This window comes from Phoxinus phoxinus (assembly GCF_949152265.1).
Source record: "Phoxinus phoxinus genome assembly, chromosome: 20".
Classification (NCBI taxonomy): domain Eukaryota; kingdom Metazoa; phylum Chordata; class Actinopteri; order Cypriniformes; family Leuciscidae; genus Phoxinus; species Phoxinus phoxinus.
This window is the reverse complement of record NC_136895.1, coordinates 13,923,982-13,947,156: the sequence shown is the minus strand read 5'-3', so window position 1 is coordinate 13,947,156 and position 23,175 is coordinate 13,923,982. Positions and strand designations below refer to the sequence as shown.

Genomic DNA, 23,175 nt, shown 5'->3' with positions numbered 1-23,175 from the left:
CCTTTTATACAACAATTCACCTACAATTGGCCTCTGGATTTGGGCCTACACTAATATGATTTTAAGAATATATAGGCAATTTTTTATTTATTTTTATTCTAGTGTGTTATGAGAAGACAATCATTTCTATCTCCTGTATTACTTCAGGGCCATTGATGCCCCATTTTTCTTTTACCGAGTTAAAGGGGAAAATTAAATGAAGTGAGGCAAATAGTTTTTCAGAGACCTCAGTCAACAAAACCATAATTTCAGTAAAAAAAATAATAAATAAACATTTCCCCACCCCCCTTACACTATATTTTGAGTTTTTTTTTTAACCTGTAAACAAGTAAAATTATTTTCTATAAATACATTTATATAAAAATATGATTAAATGCATACATAAATGCATTCACTAATCATATGAAAATATTATATCCACAGTGACAATAACTCACATATTTACCAGTCTATCATCACAAAGAAATTTATATTTAAAACGTATAGCCATTATTCATACTAGAAGAAGCTTGATATAAAGTCTGTTGAGGGCTACTCGCTTCTTTGTTGGCAAGCGCCATCTTGTGGCTCATGTTTGTATTACAAAGGCTTGTTTTTAGGCATACGCTGGTTTTACTTTTAGACTATGATTTTTTACTAGGCCAAGTTTGACAGAAACGGTTGAAATAAATCATAGGGTCCAGCCTGCATCAGCACTGGTGTTTCTCATGTTTCCCCCACAGCTGGATTATAATGAATTAAAACACAACAGTCGTATTGTTCAAGATATCCTTTATTGTTTTTTGTTAAGTTACATCTGCTTAAAATGAAACGTGTAGGCTGTTGAGCGATTGGAAAAAAACAGTGAAATAAAAGATAGTTTGATGACAGCTGTAGTGCAAAGTCATAATCTTTGCCTTTATTTCAACGCTCTCGACCATAATTTAGATGCAATAAGATTGTGCTTTGGTACAGTTTCCAAACTAGAACACTAAAATAAAAAATATCGTTTGTAAGGTCTTATTTTACAATACATTCAAAAACGCAATTTGATAGCCTAAAAATCAAATCATAAAGCAACACCTTTATACATGTGAATAAACATTATCGATATGCACAGATTTCACACAAACAGCATCATTATACAGAAAGTAATTTTTTTTTCTAAAACAAAACAAAAGAAACAACGAAACATGAGGCAGAAACGTAAGTTGTACTAGATCCGTCTGATCCGACCTGAATTCTCAAATGTAGCTACAGTCAAACTCTAGTAAAACAAGAAACCAAAAGCATAATAACCACTTGTTAAAAAATATATATTTTTGAGACACTTGGTGTCAAATGCAGAGAAAACGTTTGAGCCTCTAAACCTCGGTGGTGGCCGCAGGGCCGTTGGTGTTGCCCTCGGTTGTTGTGGTTTTCTCGCTGTCTCCCTCTGCTGGTGAAGCCGCTGCAGTGCTGCTCTCCGAGGCTTGCTGTTCACTGCTGTCCGGGGCTTTGCTCTCCTCCTCCTCCGCCTTCTTCTGCTCAGCACCGGTAGTGCTGTTGGGCTCGACGAGGAGCGCCGTCGTTTCGTTGACGATCTGAGCGGTGTCGTTTCCAGTTGGTGTCTTTACGGAGCCGTTCTGCACCGGGAAAGCGCCCTCTATAGCCGTGTAGAGGAACTGATACTGCTCCTGTGGAGAGGTGACAACTACTTGAGCATTTTGAACGAGCAGCAAAAGCTACAGTCCGTTCATTGATCGTTGAAGAACTTTTATGTGATATACGTTTGCAAACTACACTTAATTTTGGATTGAAATCTCTTTAAAGCAACGGTTAGCAAATATATACAGTTTGAATAGCCCAGGCTATGACCGTGATACATGGAACAAGATAACACATGAAAGTGACAATTTTCAGTTTGAAAACTAAATTTTTATAGTGATTTCTGAAACAGATCTATTTTAAGGAATTCCATTCCTGTTGCAGAGTAAAAATAAAAAAGGTAACTGTGGGATGAATATTTAAATTGGAAAAATTGTAATGGTGCAATTGTGAGAAAGTCATTCTTCTATTGTTTTTATTTACGACGCAAGAACTTACGAATGTTTCCACCATTTTCTGCCTCTCCTTGCGCAAGTTTTTGATCTCTTGGAAGATGTCCACCAACTTTTCTGTCAATGCGTTGTCCATGAGATTCCATAAGGCACAGAAGATTCCAGTGCGCGACGATCCATTGCTGGGGGGAAAAAAATGAAGGAGATTTTAAAATAAATTAATCCATCCATCTGGGGAAGAAAAGTCTCTGGTATTGGGACTTACTGGCAGTGCACCACTATAGGGATATTCCGGTTCATTTTGCTGTTGTCATAATTGCCGTTCTCTCTGATGTTCTTCATCATCTCTATTAACTCCTGAGCGTTCTCTGGAAGTTCACTTCTCCATTTCAGGAACTGGTACTGATCCACCTTCAAGATCTCCTTCTTCTATTATAGGATCCAAGATGGATCAATTACTTCATATGTATCAGAAAGCAGGTCTGCAGTTAATGACGACAGATATTCATGCCGAGGACAAGGACTTTGGTTACCTTTGAGGACTGTATTTCCAGGTGCCGTCTGACGTACGTTGGGAAGCTTTCTGTCTTTTTCACCTCAATTTCCATCTCTCCGAACACCTTCTTTTCATCTCCCCAGTACTGACTGCAAAAATCCTGGAAAAAATACAGATATGGCCTGAAAAATCTATCCATCTATCTGTCCGTCCGTCTATCTATCTATCTATCTATCTATCTATCTATCTATCTATCTATCTATCTATCTATCTATCTATCTATCTATCTATCTATCTATGTGTGTGTGTGTGTGTGTTGGTGTGTCTGTCTGTCTGTCTGTCTGTCTCTGACTGTCTGTCTGACTATCTGTCTGTCTGTCTGTCTGACTATCTGTCTGTCTGACTGTCTGTCTGTCTGTCTGACTATCTGTCTGTCTTACTATCTGTCTGTCTGACTATCTGTCTGTCTGTCTGTCTGTCTGTCTGTCTGTCTGACTATCTGTCTGTCTGACTGTCTGTCTGTCTGTCTGTCTGTCTTTCTGACTGACTATCTGTCTGACTATCTGTCTGTCTGTCTGACTATCTGTCTGTCTGACTATCTGTCTGTCTGTCTGACTATCTGTCTGTCTGTCTGACTATTTGTCTGTCTGACTGTCTGACTATCTGTCTGTCTGTCTGACTATCTGTCTGTCTGTCTGTCTATCTGTCTGTCTGACTATCTGTCTGTCTGACTGTCTGTCTGTCTGACTGTCTGTCTGTCTGTGTGTGTGTGTGTCTTTCTGTGTGTGTGTGTGTGTGTGTGTGTGTGTGTCTGTGTGTGTGTGTATGTGTGTGTCTGTCTTTCTGTGTGTGTGTGTGTGTGTGTGTGTGTGTCTGTCTTTCTGTGTGTGTGTGTGTGTGTGTGTCTGTCTGTCTTTCTGTGTGTATGTGTCTGTCTCTGTGTGTGTGTGTGTGTGTGTGTGTGTTTGTGTGTGTGACTGTGTGTGACTGTGTGTGACTGTGTGTGTGACTGTGTGTGACTGTGTGACTGTGTGTGTGTGTGTGTGTGTGTGTGTGTGTGTGTGTGTGTGTGTGTGTGTGTGTGTGTGTGTGTGTGTGTCGGTCTGTCTGTCTGTCTGGTATTGTGGGAGGTCGTACCTGGCCGTCCTCTTGGCAGTCGGTGAGCATGACCAGTGTTTTAGTCTGTTGCTGACACAGCATGAGCAGGAACTCTTCTGTTGTGTTTGGTAAAGGCCCCTGTGCAGCGATCAGACTCTTATAACACCAGTAGCCCTGTTGGAAAGCAATAACAAGCATAATTGGTTGAGTTTAACATATTATTATCACTTACTGCGATATCAACTATTAGGTATTAGGCTGCTATTCCCCTTTCTCATAATTGTATATAACTAAGTCACAAATATAAAATAAGGAAATAAAGCTTTTTATTTAAAAAGATAAGCTTAGCACATTTAAAAATAATTAAAAAGTAATTAAAAATAATGATATATTAGATCATATAAAGTCATGGGAATCAAGTTTTGTACATTAATGAAAGATGCGTTGATGTATTCATTAGATTCCTCTTCCTCATCTGATGAATACTCTTCCTCATCCTCAGGGTCACTGGTCTGGTTGCCCTCAATGTCCAGTCTAAACAGGACTCGGTTAAAGTCGTCTGCAACAGAAATGTTTGCTTCTTACTCAGATTGTTGTTGATTTATAATGAATAAATAATGTGGTGTATCTGTACTGTAAATGTGATGTATAATGCTGTAACATGAACATGAAACTAGGATCTGCACAAAAATAAAGTTGGTGTTGATCACTCACATGGGATAACAGACGAGTAGCGGTTTTTCTTCTTGTTGTCCTCGCCGCTTCCTGTGTTGAATGTTCTCCAGTTTTTAAATTTGGGGAGTCTCTATAAAAACAACACGAAAACATGCTGCATTAATAATCCAATACACATACAGAACACTGTCCATAACCAGGTGACAATCATAGGAGGACAAACCTGGAACTCCATTTCAAGCAAACTGGTGTCGCCATCTTTCTGTCTGAGGGTGCCGAGCGCTGAGTGGAATTCGGACAGCAAGAGCTCTGTGTCTCCAAACTGGTTGTGCTCTATCAGAGCCGTGTGGATCAGTATGTACTGGGCCTGAAACAATCAACAACACACACACTTAAATATGAATCAACCAAATGTAAAGCAAAGGGTGCTACAAAAGATTTCTTGTCACCAAAACAATCCAATTTTGCCAGACTTAACTAATATGTATGGTTTAATACATATTTTTGAAGTGTAAAATAAAGTATGTTTAAAAATAAAATAATAAAACATTTGGCCAGACTTGAATGGACCCAATATTGCTAGGTTTCTTTAAAGATAAGCAAATATGTATGTTTTTATGGTGTAATGAATATTTTTGTAAAGCAAAAAATTTAAATGTTTAAAAGGAACACTACACTTAAGAAAAAAAAAAAGTTTTACCGTTTTCGAATCCATTCAGCCGATCTCCGGGTCTGGCGGTAGCACTTTTAGCATAGCTTAGCATAGACCATTGAATCTGATTAGACCATTTCCATCTCTCTCAAAAAAATGACCAAAGAGTTTCAATATTTTTACTATTTAAAACTTGACTCTTCTGTAGTTACATTGTGTACTAAGACCGACGAAAAATGGTACGGCATTACAGTTCCTTGATTATAACGCAGGAATGAGAGTAGTTCCTAGCCATATTGGCCTAGAAAATCACAACTTTTCATTTTCCGTCGGTCTTAGTACACGATGTAACTACAGAAGAGTCAAGTTTTAAATAGGAAAAATATTGAAACTCTTTGGTCATTTTTTTGAGAGAGATGCTAACGGTCTAATCAGATTCAATGATCTATGCTAAGCTATGCTAAAAGTGCTACCACCAGACCCGGAGATCGGCTGAATGGATTCGAAAACGGTAAAACTCAACTGTTTAACTCTAGGGGAGATGGAAAATAAGCCTACTTCCAAAAAAAAAGTGGAGTGTTCCTTTAAGGATTAGTTCAACCAAAAATGAAAATTCTGCTATTACTCACCCTCATGTCGTTCCAAACCCATAAGACTTTTGTTCATCTTCAAAACACAAATGAAGATCTTTTTGATGAAATCTGAGAGCTTTCTGTCCCTCCATTGACAGCCTAAGCATCTACCTCTTTGATGCTTCAAAAAGTTCATGAAGAGATCGCAAAACTAATCCATATAAATTAAGTGGTTTAGTCCAAATTTTTGGAAGAGTCTTGATCGCTTTATATGATGAGCAGATTGAATTTAGGCTTTTATTCACATACCGGTATAAACATTCATTAAAGTCTGCGTGAACCGGAAGTTGCAAACGACTTTTCTCAAGTGTTGTGACGCATTTCCGAGTGAAACGGAATATTGAACAGAGGGCAGGGTTTTACTTTAGCGCTCCTCCTCTCCATCTCTCGCCCATAGCAGAGTAACGGTTTGAGGGGAGTGGTTAAGCGATTAACCAACCCAAGCCGTCAAGCCTACGTCATCAGAAAAATAACCATTCCAGACCCGGAAGTAACTTTTCAGACTTTGATTAAAGATAACTTCGGCAAACAAATTTTTTCCGTGTATTAACTTGCACGGATTAATTGTTCACCACAAGACTAGTAATATCCGCTAACAAAGTAAATAGGGTCAATTTTGATTTCATGCCGACGTTAACTCACACATCAGTTATAGTAAACAGAAGCTCAAGCATGTTCGCTTGACATGTGAGAACCAATGAAGTTCATTCTCATGTTACGCAGCACGTTTGAGCTTCTGCAAGAACCAATGAGGTTTATGTCCACTGATCAATGTGTATATGTGAATAAAATCCTAAATTCAATCCGTTCATCATATAAAGTGATCGAGTCTTTTCCGAAAATTTGGACTAAACTTCTCGATTCATATGGATTAGTTTTACGACCTTTTTATGAACGTTTTGAAGCGTCAAAGTGGTAGTTGCGTAGCTGTCAATGGAGGGACAGAAATCTCAGATTTCACTTAATAGATCTTCATTTGCGTTTTGAAGATGAACAAAAGTCTTACAGGTTTGGAACGACATGATGAGGGTGAGTAAATGATGTTTTTTTTTTGTTGTTGTCATTTTTAGGTGATCTAACGCAAATTAATGTTTCATATAAATATAAAACTTAATATAAATCAAAATGTTATTTTAGCATGTTCTCTAAATATTTAACCCAAGTTAGTTTTAAGTTTTATATGACCAAATTGAGTTTTTTTAATATCACTTTCCCCCCTGCAGTCTCACTCACCTCCACTTGGACCATGAGGCAACGCTGGCGACGTAGTTTCGCCACATATCCATAGATGTCCACTCTTCCCTCCGCCTCGAGACTTTCGATCATTGCGTCAATGCCAATATACGTTCCTGTGCGGCCAACACCTGCACTATAGACGATACGCCAACATTCATCAACTCCAACTGACCCTTTAGACAAATACCTTTTTAATAGGTAGTAATGTCTACGGTCCCGTCTTACCTGCAGTGGACCACGATAGGCCCGCTGAAGAAGTTCTTGAAGGAGTTGACTCTTCTCCTGAGCTTCAGAAGCAGGCTGGGGTCTCCGGGCACTCCGTGGTCAGGCCAGCTGATGAACTGGATATGAGTGACCTCTCTTTCTGGGGCTTTCTCTCGCTTCTGTACACACACACACTTTATTAAGCTAAAACCGTCTGAATAAAACATGTAAGAATGACCAGACCGCGCACACTTACATTGGCCAGGACCAGATAGCGAACGATATAATCAGGGCAGTGTTCCTCAGCTCGGATTTTCACGACAAAATCTTCGAAAATCTCCGTCTCTCTGTCCAGAGATGGCCAGTACTGAGCGCATTTGATCTGAGAGGACAAACAAGCAGCAGTCAGTGGAAATAATTCACTTTCAGGGTCTCTACGATGAAGATTGATGATTAAAAACAATGTCAATCAGAAGTTGTTATTGTTAACAAAAAGGTAAAGCCAAAAGCTGAAATAAAATATAAATATTAGATTATTAGAAATTGTTGTCTTGGTAACTGAACGAACGAATGAATGAATAAATAAATATTCACTTTAAGTACTAAAATTAAAGCTAAAACTATGGGGTTATTATTGTTGCAATATTCCAAATAAATAGATTAATATTCACAAATAAATGTAAAGAGATTCACAAAAATGTATCGAATGCACAAATGAATAGATTAAGATCCACAAATGCACAGGAACCGATTCACAAATGTGTGCAGCGATTTACAAATGCACAGGAACCGATTCACAAATAAATGCCAGGCAGAGTTGTGTTTGTAAAATAAGAAAACATTTGTAAATGTTTTATTTATTTGCAAATCTCATTTTATTTATTTGTGAATTTTATAATTTTTTTGTGAAACTCTTTACATTTATTTGTGGATCTTAATCTATTCATTTGTGCATTCGATACATTTTTGTGAATCTCTTTACATTTATTTGTGAATATTAATCTATTTATTTGGAATATTGCAACAATAATAACCCCATATAAAACTAAAGTAAAATACGTAAAGTAAAAAAAAAATAATTAAACTAAAATGAAAGTAAAAAGGTCATTCAAAATATTAATACTATAATAGTAATAAAAAAACACTAAAGCCAAACACAACCAATTACCTTGTTTCCTTCCTCACAACGGGTGACCATGACAATAATGGATGACTTTTGCTCCCAAACCATTCGCCAGAAATCATCAATAGTCTCATCCTTGGGTCCTGGAAAATACGTCCAACAAAATATTTAATGTAGCTATTATTTAAACCTCATATGGCAGTTCATTGTTACATTTAATAATCGTAATTGTTGGCGTAAACAATTTCCCTCCATTTTATGTTTGCCAAGCAAAAGTGATATTGAATGTGGGGTCAAAGTGAGCGTTCATTGGCCGCTTTGAATGTGCCTCGGCCAATCACAATTTAGAATGATCACTATTTACAATTTTTTAAATAAGAAGATTTATACCTTGGGCTGCAATGTATTTCTTTGGCTCTCGGTATCCCTGTATGGGAAGAAGAAAGAAATATATAAATTATAAAGTCAGAAATTGTGAAAGTGATTCTTGTGATTTGAAATATGAATGTTTATGACCTCACCTCGATAAAGCTGGCATTGATGTAGTCACGTTCGCCTCCAGTTAAGATAGGAACGCGATTGTAGTCATCTGCAAATCCATAAAACAATAAATTCTCAGACTGAAAACTACAAGGAATTGTGGGTAATAGATGTTTTTATGAACATTAGAGTGATATTTACAAGGCAGAATGTCAACGTAGCGGTTCTTGGAGTGGTTTTCCTGTTTCTTTGCCTCTTTGATGGTGTAATTGGAGAAAATTCGGGGAATGCTCTGAGGAGAAGCAGAATCTGAATGCATTTCTATTTCTATTTAAACAGCCGTCCGCAGATACTATAGATTTATCATATAAAGAATCACCTGAAACTCATCCATAAACAGACGACTCTCATCTGCGATCTTGGTCTTGTACGCATCGATTAAATTCTCTCCGTAGATGGGCTCAACTGGACGCAGGGGTTCTATGAGAGGAGACGGAAAACCAATGAGTTCTTCTCAAATCAATTCTTTCAAAATGTACTGAATTGACCTTGATAGGAGATTAAATAACATACGAGTAAGAAGAATCTGTTCATCTTCAGGATCCCTGTGGTGGGAAATCCCATCAGAAACTCAGATTAACATTTAAAGCTGTGCTTAATTTTTGTGGTGTACAGAAAACATTGTGATAACGGAGTTCAGAGAGCAGCTGGGAGAAACTGCGACACTCACCGCTTTCGTTTGAGAAGGTAAATCTTGAACAGCACAAAGAGCAGCGCAACCGACGTCACAACAATTAGGAACGCCAGGATTCCAATGACAGCCTTGTCGTTGTCTGAGAGAAGAACAAGTTTGTGGATGAACTTTGGTTGAATACTGTTTACAGTATTTTGGGCATTTAAAGACACAATCTGAAATTTATTTTACTGCTATTTTACAAAAAGTTAAGATCACATGACCAGCCAAATACTTGCTTTATCTTTTTTGTTTGCAGAATACATAACAGTTGATTTCATTTGGCCAGTGTAACAGAAACAATTACCGAGTGCACCTTTAAAGTACAACATTTTAAGTGGATCAAAACCTTTTCAAAGTTATACATGAATTTTGAACAATACCCGTTCTTGTCTTAGGACAACTTTGATGAACTTTTTTTTGATACACTTTCATCCACTACTGTACGGATACATTTAACAGATAAAATGGCATAATTTATTTTAAATTGGCTAATATCTCCTGTAGGTGGGTCAGAATGAGAAAAGGTTGTTCTTACATTTAGTATAAGCAGTTCCAGACGTGGAAGACGATTGCTGTTGTTTATTCGTGGCTGTAACCTAAAATGGATAAATGCGCTTTGTGAAAAACAAATGAAAACATTGCAATCCTACCAGCCTAAAAATTGCAATTCCAACATATGTAACTCTTTGGCATATGTGAATGACAGATATACTGAAAGACATTAAGCGGGATTTAAATACCTTAACATTATATGTTGCAAGGTAGTAAAGATCTTTAAACAAAAACCGGCATTTAGTCTCATTTCTAGAGTGGGTGGGTTTTCCATTGTATGTGATTTCAGCTCTGTAATTTCCATCATCTCCGTTCCAGTTAAATTTCTTTCCATTATTATGATGACAATATATTTCAATAGAATTGTGAGAAGGGTTGGTGTGAGTAATCTCTGGTTCGAAATCAGGATCTATTAAACAGTGAAACAAAACACATTTTAAAACACACATTTACATACAAATAGCATTTAATTGTAACATTTAATAAAACTAACAATCAGCAATAAATTGATTGTAAAGACTGAATTATTAACAGTACATATTATAGATTTTCTGAAAATAAGGGGGGGGGGGGAAGCTGATAAGGAATAAATATCTTCATATTCAGGAAATAACCACAAAGATGAGCATTTTTAGCTGATTAAGTAATAATAAATACAAAATGTTGTATGATTTGTGCAAACATATTGAAAGAGATATTTAAAAAAGACACTTACTGGTAGAATTTGTTTTTTTTTCAAGTTTGGTTATTTGGTAGGTTTGGCTTGTTTGATTGATGATATTTGCCGTAATTTTGCATCCATAGTCGGCAAATGCTTGTAAATGTTCTATAGTGCACACTGTGCCAGTTGTCATGTCTTGTGTACATGTTCCCGCTGAAAAGACAAATCATACCTGTATAAGACATTAAAAATCTGCTACTGCTTATATCATAAAAGTCCTCAAAGTATTTACACAGAAAATATGCCTGCAATGTGAACATAACACATTTCAAATAACTGGGTGAACTAAAAGAAAGAGTAAACTCATACAAGATGAATGAGTATGGCCATTTTGGCGTTTGCAGATGGCTGTATAATTGGTCCATTCAATCCCAGGGCAGTTATCATTTCTTGAATTCCAGGATATAACAAAGGAGTTGTTGGATGTTTTAGTAAATTCTCCATTCTTCTGCCACTCTGTAAGAAAAAAATAAAAATCTAAAAGAATATTCTGTCCATGACAAATGATAACATTATACATATTTGATATCTTTTCAACAGTTTATCTATTGTTTTATCATTTAAAACCACAGCTAGGTTCTTTTTATAAAGCTTTGAAAACGGTCTGTTTTATAGACTTAAAAATAATAATAATTTAACCTCCGGAACAGACAAGCTATTAAGCTTACTGAAATATTGTTAATAATAGCTAAAAAATGTATTGCTTTGAAATGGAAAGCAGACACTGATGTGCCAATTGGATTGTGGTTGTCAGAGATTTGCAGCTGTGTACCCTTAGAGAAGATCACATATTCAATGAGAAGCAGGGGTGAATTATTTGATCAAATCTGGAAACCCTTTTTGAATTATATAAATATAGTACCACATGACTTAATTTGATAAAGTTAATTTTCTAACTGTCTTAAATTGTATCTCCATTTTTTGTCTCCTTTGTTTCTTATTGTATTTGGGAAAAAAAATGAAAAAAGATAATAATTTCAAGTTTAATTGGTGCCCATAACCATAAGTCAAAGAGGTACAAGTTGAGAGTGATTCACTGCACATTTATGACCATTTTGAGTACAGTCTATTCTGAGTTTAAACTAACCAATACAACTTAAAAAAAATGAGAAATGACTAATCGTTGTGACAAGTTAAAGGGGTGATAAAAACATTCAAAGATACAAACTTTGAACCAAACCTGCCTGTTAAGCAACTCACCACATTTTATTTCAAAGGGGTAATCTTTACTCTTGATGGGTTGATACTCATAAGGGTATTCTCCAATGCAGGAGTACCTTTTGTCAGGTAATAATGACACTGAGTGACTTATACCATAAGTATCCTTCTCATCTGACAAAGAAAGAGGAGAAAACTCATCCATAATCTGCTCAATTATTAGTAGTCTGCTTAATCATCTTTTACAACATCACTGAAACATTTCCATTACTTAGTCGAATGACACTTACCGCAAATGATCTTAAGTGAAGCATTACATTTTTCTGGTTTATTAGTCCATTCAAACTGAGAGGGAATGGTTTTATTGAAGCGTATTTCAGGTTTGACTGAAACAGAAACATCCAGTTGATTAAATTGCAGGTCTAAGATCACATCACTGTTTAATTTTTTTAATTTTTTTATGATACACAGAACATGTGGGGAATTTCCAGATGCAAATAATCAGAGTTTGAAATGCTACCTATAGAAATGTAATAAATTATTTTTGCAATTAATATAATTTCAATTTCAATGCGGCTTTCTGTGTGCTGTGGCCGGTTCAACTCAAATTCACACTCATGATGTGAAAAAGAGACATTTGTGATTAAAGAGCTGTAAAAATGGAGAACGTTTTTCACAATGATAAATTAATTAAATAATGATATATCTGCTCAGTGTATTAAATACCAACCTGGGGGCATAAGGACCTTCATTGTGTAGTTACATGTGTCCAATTCAATGACCTTTGATATGACTTTGCAAGAGTCCTCCACAGTTATATTAACACATTCAGTCAGAATCCATTTATCACTGAATATTCCTTTAAAACACACTTCCTCATTGGTCATACTACTCAGATACAATTTGGGATCAGTTTCTCCATTTTCTGTACAAAAATCAGAGAGACAATGTAAAAACATCAACATAATACAAATGGGCATTTCAAAAACCTGACGTATATAAATCGTGTGTTATCTGTCAAAAGAAATAATACAAAAAGTATTTGGATACTTTAAAAAAAGGCACATTAAAAATTATTGGCATTATGTTACTAATTATCAAACCAGTATTTTTTTTTTAAACTAAAGATCAAACCAGAAATGTTTAAGTGTGACATAAGTGTCCAAATATTTTTTTGAGGTCAGTGTACAGTATGTCCCATCTGAGCTTGCTGTTTGAGTATGTTTTATCTGCCAGTGTAAAACACTTACCACTGGAAGTGAAATCCAGGCCTCCGTTGGGTTTGCAGTCATTTACATGGACAGTGTACTTAGTGCATGGTCTTAACCATTCAAACGGTATTTCAACACTTGTAATGTGTTGATGATGTGTAGATGATTCGTTCACCGTCTTTCTGTTCTTATCCATTAACGTGACTGTGTACGTGTGGTTAGGGGAGCCATAGATATTCACCAAGTGAGATTTTTCTCCAGGTCCTCTCGTAAGGGTGTAATTACCTGTTTGAAAGTGTGTATGAACATTCACAAATTGATAACTATATGTCCTGACCAACACAATTCAAAGTTGACTTCATACAACAGGTGCGATAAACAAACACTCACATTTGTTTGGGTCTTCTGTGGTAGCTGAGAAAAGCACATATTTACAAGTTAATCATGGACTTTGATCACAATAAGCAGTCATGATTTGTACAGAGAGCACAGATAGCGTGGTGTTACCCATGGTGGCACTGGTGGTGGGTGGGGGTAAGGTTGAGCTGGATTGAGTGGGGGTGAGAAGAGTGATGGAGGTGTTTGTAGGTGAGGTGGTCACGTTCCCTGAATGTTGTTGAGGTGGTAAATGACAATAAAAGAGTTAAAACTCGCTGACCGGAATATTTGAAGTACTGCAAACTCATTTAGCTCACTCTATTGCTTCACACAAATAAATGCATTAATACACAGCATGGCTAAATTGTGAATAAGCACTGATTCTGAATTTGTACCGTGTTACCGTTAACTGTTTTTGTCATATGATTTGTGTATTACTTAATGTACTTCTCAAACACAGGACTATTACACTGTTACCTGTGGTGGTAATGCATGAACATCCTTAAATTGAAATGTATTATTACTACAAAATGCACAAACTCAACTCAACAATATGGTATTTTATTTAAGCATAATAACCTGAAGAAAAACTGATAAATTGGTGAGAAAAAAAGGACATGTAATGTTAAATACAGTGTTACCTGCAGTGGGACTGGTGTTTTGTTGTTGCGGGAGGTTGAGTGGGGGTGAGATTGATGTGTTTGTCTGCTTTTCATCTTTAACAATAGCCTCTAAATGATAATGGTTATTAGATCAAATGTTTATCATATAAATACTTGGTAACACTTTGAGATGCAAGAATGTTGCACATGACCCAACATAGAATACCAGATTTTTATTGTAAAAATATGTCCTAAAAATTGAAATGTAACAATATTATCGAATGCAAAAAAAGAATGGTTGAATTAAAAATAAAATAAAAAAATCCATAAAATCAATGCAACCTGATATACGTTTAAGTTCTCTAAATGGTGTTTTAAAAACTCGGCAAAAGTCGAATTTGTTCTATCACTTTGAATTTGTTCATTCACTAAATCCAAAATGCCTTATTCAACCCTCATTCAAGGCGTCCACCACAGATACTTTTTCGACAAATTATCAGTTAATAACAGAATACAGATATGAATAAAAAGCTGAAATATGATGATAAACGTGTTACCTGTGTTTTGTTGATGCGAGGGGGTGTGTGAGGGTGAGATTGATGTGAGAGTCGAGTTCAGTGTAGCACCGGCCCCTTCATGATTATGATATTTTAATCAAATTAAATCTCATAAATACTTTACAGATATTAATAAAAACGTGAAATACAATGTTAAACGCATGTTACCTGTGTTTTGTTGATGCGAGGGGGTGTGTGAGGGTGAGATTGATGTGAGAGTTGAGTTCAGTGTAGCACCGGTCCCTTCATGATTATGATATTTTAATCAAATTAAATCTCATAAATACTTTACAGATATGAATAAAAACGTGAAATACAATGTTAAACGCATGTTACCTGTGTTTTGTTGATGCGAGGGGGTGTGTGAGGGTGAGATTGATGTGAGAGTCGAGTTCAGTGTAGCACCGGTCCCTTCATGATTATGATATTTTAATCAAATTAAATCTTATACTTTACAGATATGAATAAAAACGTGAAATACAATGTTAAACACATGTTACCTGTGTTTTGTTGATGCGAGGGGGTGCGTGAGGGTGAGATTGATGTGAGAGTTGAGTTCAGTGTAGCACCGGTCCCTTCATGATTATGATATTTTAATCAAATAAAATCTTATAAATACTTTACAGATATGAATAAAAACGTGAAATACAATGTTAAACGCATGTTACCTGTGTTTTGTTGTTGCGAGGGGGTGTGTGAGGGTGAGATTGATGTGAGAGTCGAGTTCAGTGTAGCACCGGTCCCTTCATGATTATGATATTTTAATCAAATAAAATCTTATAAATACTTTACAGATATGAATAAAAACGTGAAATACAATGTTAAACACATGTTACCTGTGTTTTGTTGATGCGAGGGGGTGTGTGAGGGTGAGATTGATGTGAGAGTCGAGTTCAGTGTAGCACCGGTCCCTTCATGATTATGATATTTTAATCAAATTAAATCTTATAAATACTTTACAGATATGAATAAAAAAGTGAAATACAATGTTAAACGCACTGTTACCTGTGTTTTGTTGATGCGAGGGGGTGTGTGAGGGTGAGATTGATGTGAGAGTCGAGTTCAGTGTAGCACCGGCCCCTTCATGATTATGATATTTTAATCAAATTAAATCTCATAAATACTTTACAGATATGAATAAAAACGTGAAATACAATGTTAAACGCATGTTACCTGTGGTTTGTTGATGCGAGGGGGTGTGTGAGGGTGAGATTGATGTGAGAGTCGAGTTCAGTGTAGCACCGGTCCCTTCATGATTATGATATTTTAATCAAATTAAATCTTATACTTTACAGATATGAATAAAAACGTGAAATACAATGTTAAACGCACTGTTACCTGTGTTTTGTTGATGCGAGGGGGTGTGTGAGGGTGAGATTGATGTGAGAGTCGAGTTCAGTGTAGCACCGGTCCCTTCATGATTATGATATTTTAATCAAATAAAATCTTATAAATACTTTACAGATATGAATAAAAACGTGAAATACAATGTTAAACGCATGTTACCTGTGTTTTGTTGATGCGAGGGGGTGCGTGAGGGTGAGATTGATGTGAGAGTCGAGTTCAGTGTAGCACCGGCCCCTTCATGATTATGATATTTTAATCAAATTAAATCTCATAAATACTTTACAGATATGAATAAAAACGTGAAATACAATGTTAAACGCACTGTTACCTGTGTTTTGTTGATGCGAGGGGGTGTGTGAGGGTGAGATTGATGTGAGAGTCGAGTTCAGTGTAGCACCGGCCCCTTCATGATTATGATATTTTAATCAAATTAAATCTCATAAATACTTTACAGATATGAATAAAAACGTGAAATACAATGTTAAACGCACTGTTACCTGTGTTTTGTTGATGCGAGGGGGTGCGTGAGGGTGAGATTGATGTGAGAGTCGAGTTCAGTGTAGCACCGGTCCCTTCATGATTATGATATTTGAATCAAATTAAATCTTATAAATACTTTACAGATATGAATAAAAACGTGAAATACAATGTTAAACGCACTGTTACCTGTGTTTTGTTGATGCGAGGGGGTGCGTGAGGGTGAGATTGATGTGAGAGTCGAGTTCAGTGTAGCACTGCCCCCTTCATAAATAAAATGTTACATTTATGTACAGATATGAATAAGAAATATTAAATAATTTAATGCAAACATTAATGAAATATTAAAATATTACTAAGAACTGAATTTTATTTAATTGATATTTAACATCAAATATTGTACAAGGTTTAGCGATATTAAATATGAATGTGTACAAAAATACCATACCTTTATTGGTTGCATGACAACAATAAAAGGTACAATAAGATATATCTGTGATTATTTTTTTCATATTTCAAAATGTATTTTTTACCTTCCATCACCTTGAAAATTCGTACTTGCGAATGACTATAAAACACTTACTGCAAGAGAGCGATTCAAAAAAGAAGATAACCATTACCTTCATCGTGTGGATTTTTGGGTCCTGGATTGGTGAGTGCGTGTGAGGGCTCTACGGCTAAAGGGAAAAGCAAGATCATTTGGGATCAGTACGGGATCTACGATTATTGGGAGACCAGACCCCCTACATTCACCTTCATGTAACCTGTAGGCCACTTGTAGATGCAGACGGTGTTGCTGCGGGATGAGTGCGGGAATGTTCCCAGGATTTGGTATTAAATACATATTATATTATGGTAATAAATGAATGAATGAATTTTCGATTAACAAAATGAAATGATTAATATTACTGTACTTCAGGATATTAAATGTGAAGCCCACTGCAAAAACTCAAAATCTTGCCAAGTATATTTTTCTAATTTCTAGTCAAAATATCTCATCACACTTAATTTAAGACAGTGCATCTTGAATATCTTGTTAAGTGAAACTGTCTTGAAAATATCTTGTTTTGAGTCATATCTCAGATGAAACAAGCTTTTTTGACATGTCATAAGGTTTTTAAGCTGCTGTTTTTTTTTTTAAAAAGACGAATCGTCTTGTTTCAAGAAACAGACTTGACTAATTGAGACAACAAATCTGCTTTATTGAAAACTGCAGGTCAGCATGCCCAACTCACAATGCAGAGTAGTGAGTACGTATAATATTTAAGTATTGACAGCAAAAAAACTTTATTTATTAACGTATGAACAACTTTACCAACGTACACATTTGTACGTATTCCTATTTAACTTATGCATATTAATATTGTGGCATTAATGTTTTGACTCTATTGCATTCAATTGTCTTATCAATTAAATTTTCAGTCACATTTATTAAAATGTTACTCATAAATAAGAACATTTCGCTCTGTTCGTATCTTCTGCTGTTTTGGAGGATTAGCCTACATGGTGTTAAACAAGAATACACTTTAAAACCTTAAAAATACCTTCTTTAATCATTTAACCATTTTGTAATGGTTTATTTACCGTGAGACACAAAAGGCGTTTTCTCCTACAGACCCAAAATACACTAAAACACAACATAAATTCACAAAAGACATACATTTTATTAGCTTGGTGTAATCAAAATCTTTAAAATCCATGTGTTGTTAGCAAGAAACAGATCCAAATTCAGCCCTTTATCCAGTGATCTTCATCTCCATTTCTCAGCAGAGACCGTAAACGTCATATCCCGGCATCCCGCGCTCGTGGTGAATTCAAATTCAAAAATTGCGCCCGAAGCGTTACGACATGTTTTACGGCAGTGATATCAAACGCTCATTGGCTCTCGCATGCTTCGGCACAGATTGCGACATGCCGTGTTTAAGTTGGTGTGCTGGCCATAGACATGTATAGAAAGGCTAGATGGCTTACCGGCGCTGAGAGCCAATGGGACCCGACGACGTCACACGGCGGCCATCTTAGGACAGGACCGCTCGTCCAGTTATAACATTAAAGTCTATTGTGCATGTAGTGCTGAAATAACTATATTTTGCTCAATTTTCAACCGATTTTCAAACGGCTTGGTGTGTCATAAACGTCAGGGATTTTATTTAACTATTTAACTGCATACTTGTGAAAAATTATAGCCAAACATCGGCATCAGCACAAATCATAGCCACGTTAATAAGGTTTGTAATAAACCAAACCGTTTGTAAATCCGTCAAGAATTCAGCAAGTTACGAGCATTTGTCACTCACCTTCCGTCCACAGCAGGAGGGAGCAGCAGCGCAGTCTCCTGACCTAAGATGGCCGGCAAGTGACGACACAGCTGACTCCGCCTTGAGCCATCTAGCTTTTATACATGTCTATGGTGCTGGCTACATTTGAAATGGAGAAGCGCGCGCGCCTTCACAGAGCGAACAGCGAATCGAAACCGGATTAACCGGATTCTGCTCTGTAACGTTACCTCATACACAACTATTATATACTGCCAGAGGGGACTGCGACACATCGTCATGTGAACGACTTTTGGTACCGGTTTTGACATTTTCTCACTAAATAAATTATTGTGATTAAACGTGTATGTCTGTTGTTTTTCTTCATAATTGTAGTTACGTAACGTTAGTTTTAAGAAATGGTTAGGTTTAGGGGTAGGATTAGTGGCTCAAACTATCTTTTAATGCTAACGTTATATTGTAAATAAAACTGCTATTTCCCTACACACGTCCATTACTTTTTATCCTTTTCATAGTGTCTATAAAATGGTTTGGGAGTAACGTTAGTGTTAAGGGATCTTACATTTATAATCTATAAAATGGGTTTGTTTAGGTGTGGGAGTAACGTTAGTGTTAAGGGATCTTACATTTATAATCTATAAAATGTTCTACCGTGTTTTCATATTGCAGTTCCATCAATACTGTGAGCCAAAATGTTGAGAAAAATTAAGCTGTTTCCCTTTTATGCAGTACTCTGGGACTTTTTGCTGTTTAAATAATTTAAAAAAAAGGTTAAATGCAAGTATATTTTTCACTTTTTCAGTCTAGTAAACAGTAGTTAATGTCTTGAATCTAGTAGGTAAAATGTCTTGAATCTAGAACAGTATTACTTTAAATTGAGCTTGCAATAAGGTAAATACACTTGAGATGATGACAGGATGGTAAATTATGGCTTATTATGGCAAAAGAGCACTGCTTTATAAGAGTCAGGAATGCTAACTTCAAGACATTTTGCCTCAAAATGCCAGTTTCCAATCTTATTTCAAGTTGGTGGTGACTTAAATCTAGAACAGTGTAACAAGTATAGAACTAAAAAGTAGTTAAATACACTTGAAACAAACAGGATGACTATAAAAAAAATTCTACTTTTGAGGGGAAAATACTATTTTTGAGCATGACAAGCTTATTATGAGACACAAAACATCACAATACTAGTAAAATATAGCTAAAAATTAGTTTTCCCAGCTAATTTCAAGATCACTCATATCTTGAAAGGCTTAAATATAATGTCTTATTTCAAGAAATCTTACCAAGAGAATTTTCACTTGTTCCATTGGCAGATTTTTTTGCTTATTACAAGCAAAAATATCTTGTATTAATTTTTTTTGCTTATTTTTGGAGTGGCCTTTTTTCCTGTGTGCGTAGCCTAAATGGGTTTGCTTGTGTCTCGGATAATAATTCTTTCTCAGTGATGGTGTGCTTGTAGCACGGCATGATGGGAAGTCAGAGTGTGAGAGATTGTGCGTGAGAGAATAATACGTTTGATGAGTTTGATGAGGTGCATGTCAGCGTTACCTTTTGAGGCAGGTGCAGGTGGGTCTGATGATTTGGTGGGAGTGACTGTAATGATGGATTGACACCATTAAAGAAAATGCAAGCATATCATATATATTTCTGACCCATAAGTCAGGCATCCATATCAGCATAAAGTGACACTTACCGGTACTGTCCGGATTTGAGGCTGTTGAAAGTGCAAGATAAACCCTTATTAATTAACATCATCAGAATTACATTATGCACTGCTGAACTTTTGGTCATTTAATCACTTCAGAGAATCAACAGTAAACTGCTTTTGTGCCAAAGAGAATTGTTTTCTCCTGCTTTTTAAAAGGCTTTACTGTGCTATGGCTAGTTGTAATTTATTATTTGCATTTAGCAGTGGATTTTTTCCCCCTGCTGTCAGAACAGACATGTAATTCATCATTTAAAAAACTATTACAGAGGAATGTAAAGATATAAGAGTAATTTTTATGCTTAAGAATGTCTAGAAATGGGTATAATTTGAAAATATACATTTCTTCACTACAACTTTTCTGTGATGAAAATGTTTTCAGAAACTAATTAAAGTGCCCGTATTATGCTATTTTTGAAGGCTCCTGATTTCGTTTTGGACGTCTCCTACAATAGGTTTACATGCTTCCAAGGTCAAAAAAACACTAGGTTTCTGATAATATATTCTGAATTTAGTTTCTCTACACCCCTGCTTTCTGAGAGTCTACTCTGCTCTGATTGGTCAGGCGGCCCGGTCTGTTGTGATTGGTCTATTCTGCTTTTCCAATAAGTTTGGTTTTAGTTAGTTATCTTATGCTAATAAAATGTGGTGCAATGTCATGATTGACAGCTGTGCTTGCGACTGAGTCTAAGGGAGTGTATGGGAAGGACCTTGATACTGCGGCTCCCCCTTAGGATCACAACAATGTCAATCGCCATTTCTGGGCCATTTCAGTTTCATTTTTCTAACAGTGGAAGGAAGAGGAGACATGTGGTCCATCTATTTTACAGTCTATAGTCGGACACGAAACGCCCATTACCAATTCTGAATAATCCTTAGTCAGGATAGCACCATATTTATTTTTTGACAGGGATGAAAACGAGGCTGTGTGGGATTGAAGTACATTACAGCTATATTACACACTACATGAAAGGGAATATTCGAAAAAACTAAATAGGGACACTTTAATAAATGTAATAATAAATAGTACACCTTTTTACTTGAAGGGTACACCACCATTTTTTAAGTTACAATTATAAATTTTTTGGTGTTTTTTTATGGTTGCATGAAAACAAAAAGAACGCAAATATTAGACTTTTCTAAGAACATGCCATGTGTGCATTAAACTAGATCTCATGGTTTTAGGGTTATTTAAGCACAGGATCTGGATTTCTTTATGATAGACAAAAATATTATTATTAACAATACTGAATGATCATAAATGTGAAGCCTGGTGCGGCCTAAAAGGGCTTGCTTGGGTAAAAATAATTAAATAAATAAGAGCATAATAAATAAATAAATAAAATAGATAAGTAACACCTCTTGCTCAGTGATGGTGTGCTTGGAGCACAGCATGATAGAAAGATGGAGGTCAGAGTGTGAGAGATTGTGCGTGAGAGAATAATAATGCAGGAGTGTGAGGGTGAGTTCGATGAGATGATGTCAGCTTTACCTTTTGGGGTAGATGCAGGTGTGTCTGATGAAGGGGTGAGAGTGGGGGAGATTGTTGACTTAGGGTCTGTAATGATGGAGTGACAGCGTGAAAATATATCTCAGCATATTACGTTCTCACATATGGATTTCTGACCCAAATGTACAGCTCATTTAAAAGAAAAGCTAACACACACACACACACACACACACACACACACACACACACACACACACACACACACACACACACACACACACACACACACACACACACACACACACAGCATGGTAAAAAGTGACACATACCTTCTGCTGAACCTGTGGAAAGTGTGAGATGAAACTTTATTAATTAACTGAATCAGAATCGCATATGCAACTGAACTTTTAATTGCTTAATTTAATTATTTCTAGGAATCAAAGGGCGATTGGCACTGGAACACTGCCTCACCAAAACACAAAACATCTGTTGGCAGTACTATTTACGTATAATTCAAATAAAATTAAATCCAATTTATTTAGATTAGGCTAATACTAATCAATGACTGCAGTTACTGTAAACCACAATGATGACGTGAGCTTGAAGGACAGAGATAGTGGAGGTGAGATTGCAATGCAGCTTGATAGAAGGATGGAGGTCAGAGGTCATGACTGAAACTGATTGATAGAGATATAATGCTGGAGTGTGTGTCTGCTGTGTGTTGGGTGGTTGTGACAGGTTTGGTGGGGATTTGGTCAGCAGGACCTATTTGACATAATCATATAATTTAAACTGGATCCAAAAACAGTCCTTATGGATAAAGTTACCAAATTCAGTACTAACCACAACAAGCAAAATTACAGATTTTTTTAAAAATAAATAAATTGCATTTTCATTAAAGCTGCAGTCCATCGTTTTTCCTCTTTGTCGCCATCTCTGTTAGAAATCTGCAATTGCAGTTATTCGCGGAATTATTAACTGTGCGTGGGTAGTAAATCGGCATGAAACAGCGCGGATGAACACAATGTATTGAGGCTGCCGCGTTGCTGTGGATACTGTAACGTTACTGTCATCAGCAATCTCAGAGTATACTTTTTGAAAGTGTCAACATTAGAATTTTCATCGGAAAATGTCATCTGAACAAGTAAGTAACATTCACTTTTGTTCTGACCAAATTCGGGGGTTGGGGGGAAGCATTGCAGTAGGCTATATCATGCTGATTAAATCTAATGATTGCTTATATCACGTCAAAACGTGAAAAATATATTTTTTATGTAGCCAATCTGAAGTCCGAAGTCTTTGGGTTTTACAACTGGTGAATCTCCAGTTGTCACCGGTGATTGTCGCTTTAAACTTTCGGGATCCGCCATACCAAGTGCTAAGCT

The 23,175-nt window shown here is 36.3% G+C and overlaps 1 protein-coding gene across 5 annotated transcripts; it reads right to left on the bottom strand.

The window, feature by feature from the left end:
- Positions 1-754: 754 nt before the first annotated feature.
- ptprc (protein tyrosine phosphatase receptor type C) lies at positions 755-21,897 on the bottom strand. Of its 5 annotated transcripts, XM_079592279.1 has the most exons (32): positions 21,833-21,894; positions 20,329-20,349; positions 20,184-20,228; positions 16,974-17,030; positions 13,500-13,598; positions 13,383-13,406; positions 13,032-13,277; positions 12,512-12,706; positions 12,072-12,167; positions 11,824-11,955; positions 10,933-11,079; positions 10,618-10,776; positions 10,091-10,311; positions 9,886-9,946; positions 9,345-9,447; positions 9,188-9,219; positions 8,994-9,094; positions 8,816-8,906; positions 8,656-8,723; positions 8,525-8,561; positions 8,180-8,277; positions 7,268-7,393; positions 7,033-7,190; positions 6,805-6,940; positions 4,511-4,654; positions 4,327-4,417; positions 4,041-4,171; positions 3,652-3,786; positions 2,552-2,674; positions 2,284-2,447; positions 2,065-2,200; positions 755-1,655 (listed from the first exon to the last, which is right to left on the bottom strand). In XM_079592279.1, exons 5-32 carry the CDS (start codon positions 13,501-13,503, stop codon positions 1,344-1,346), a joined length of 3,471 nt encoding a protein of 1,156 aa, XP_079448405.1. In that variant the 5' UTR covers positions 13,504-13,598; positions 16,974-17,030; positions 20,184-20,228; positions 20,329-20,349; positions 21,833-21,894; the 3' UTR covers positions 755-1,343. The 5 variants fall into 5 exon arrangements, with proteins under 5 accessions (XP_079448405.1, XP_079448406.1, XP_079448404.1 ...); XM_079592280.1 differs by lacking the exon at positions 16,974-17,030; XM_079592278.1 differs by lacking the exons at positions 13,500-13,598; positions 16,974-17,030 and having other exon boundaries at positions 21,833-21,897.
- Between the last annotated feature and the right edge of the window lie 1,278 nt (positions 21,898-23,175).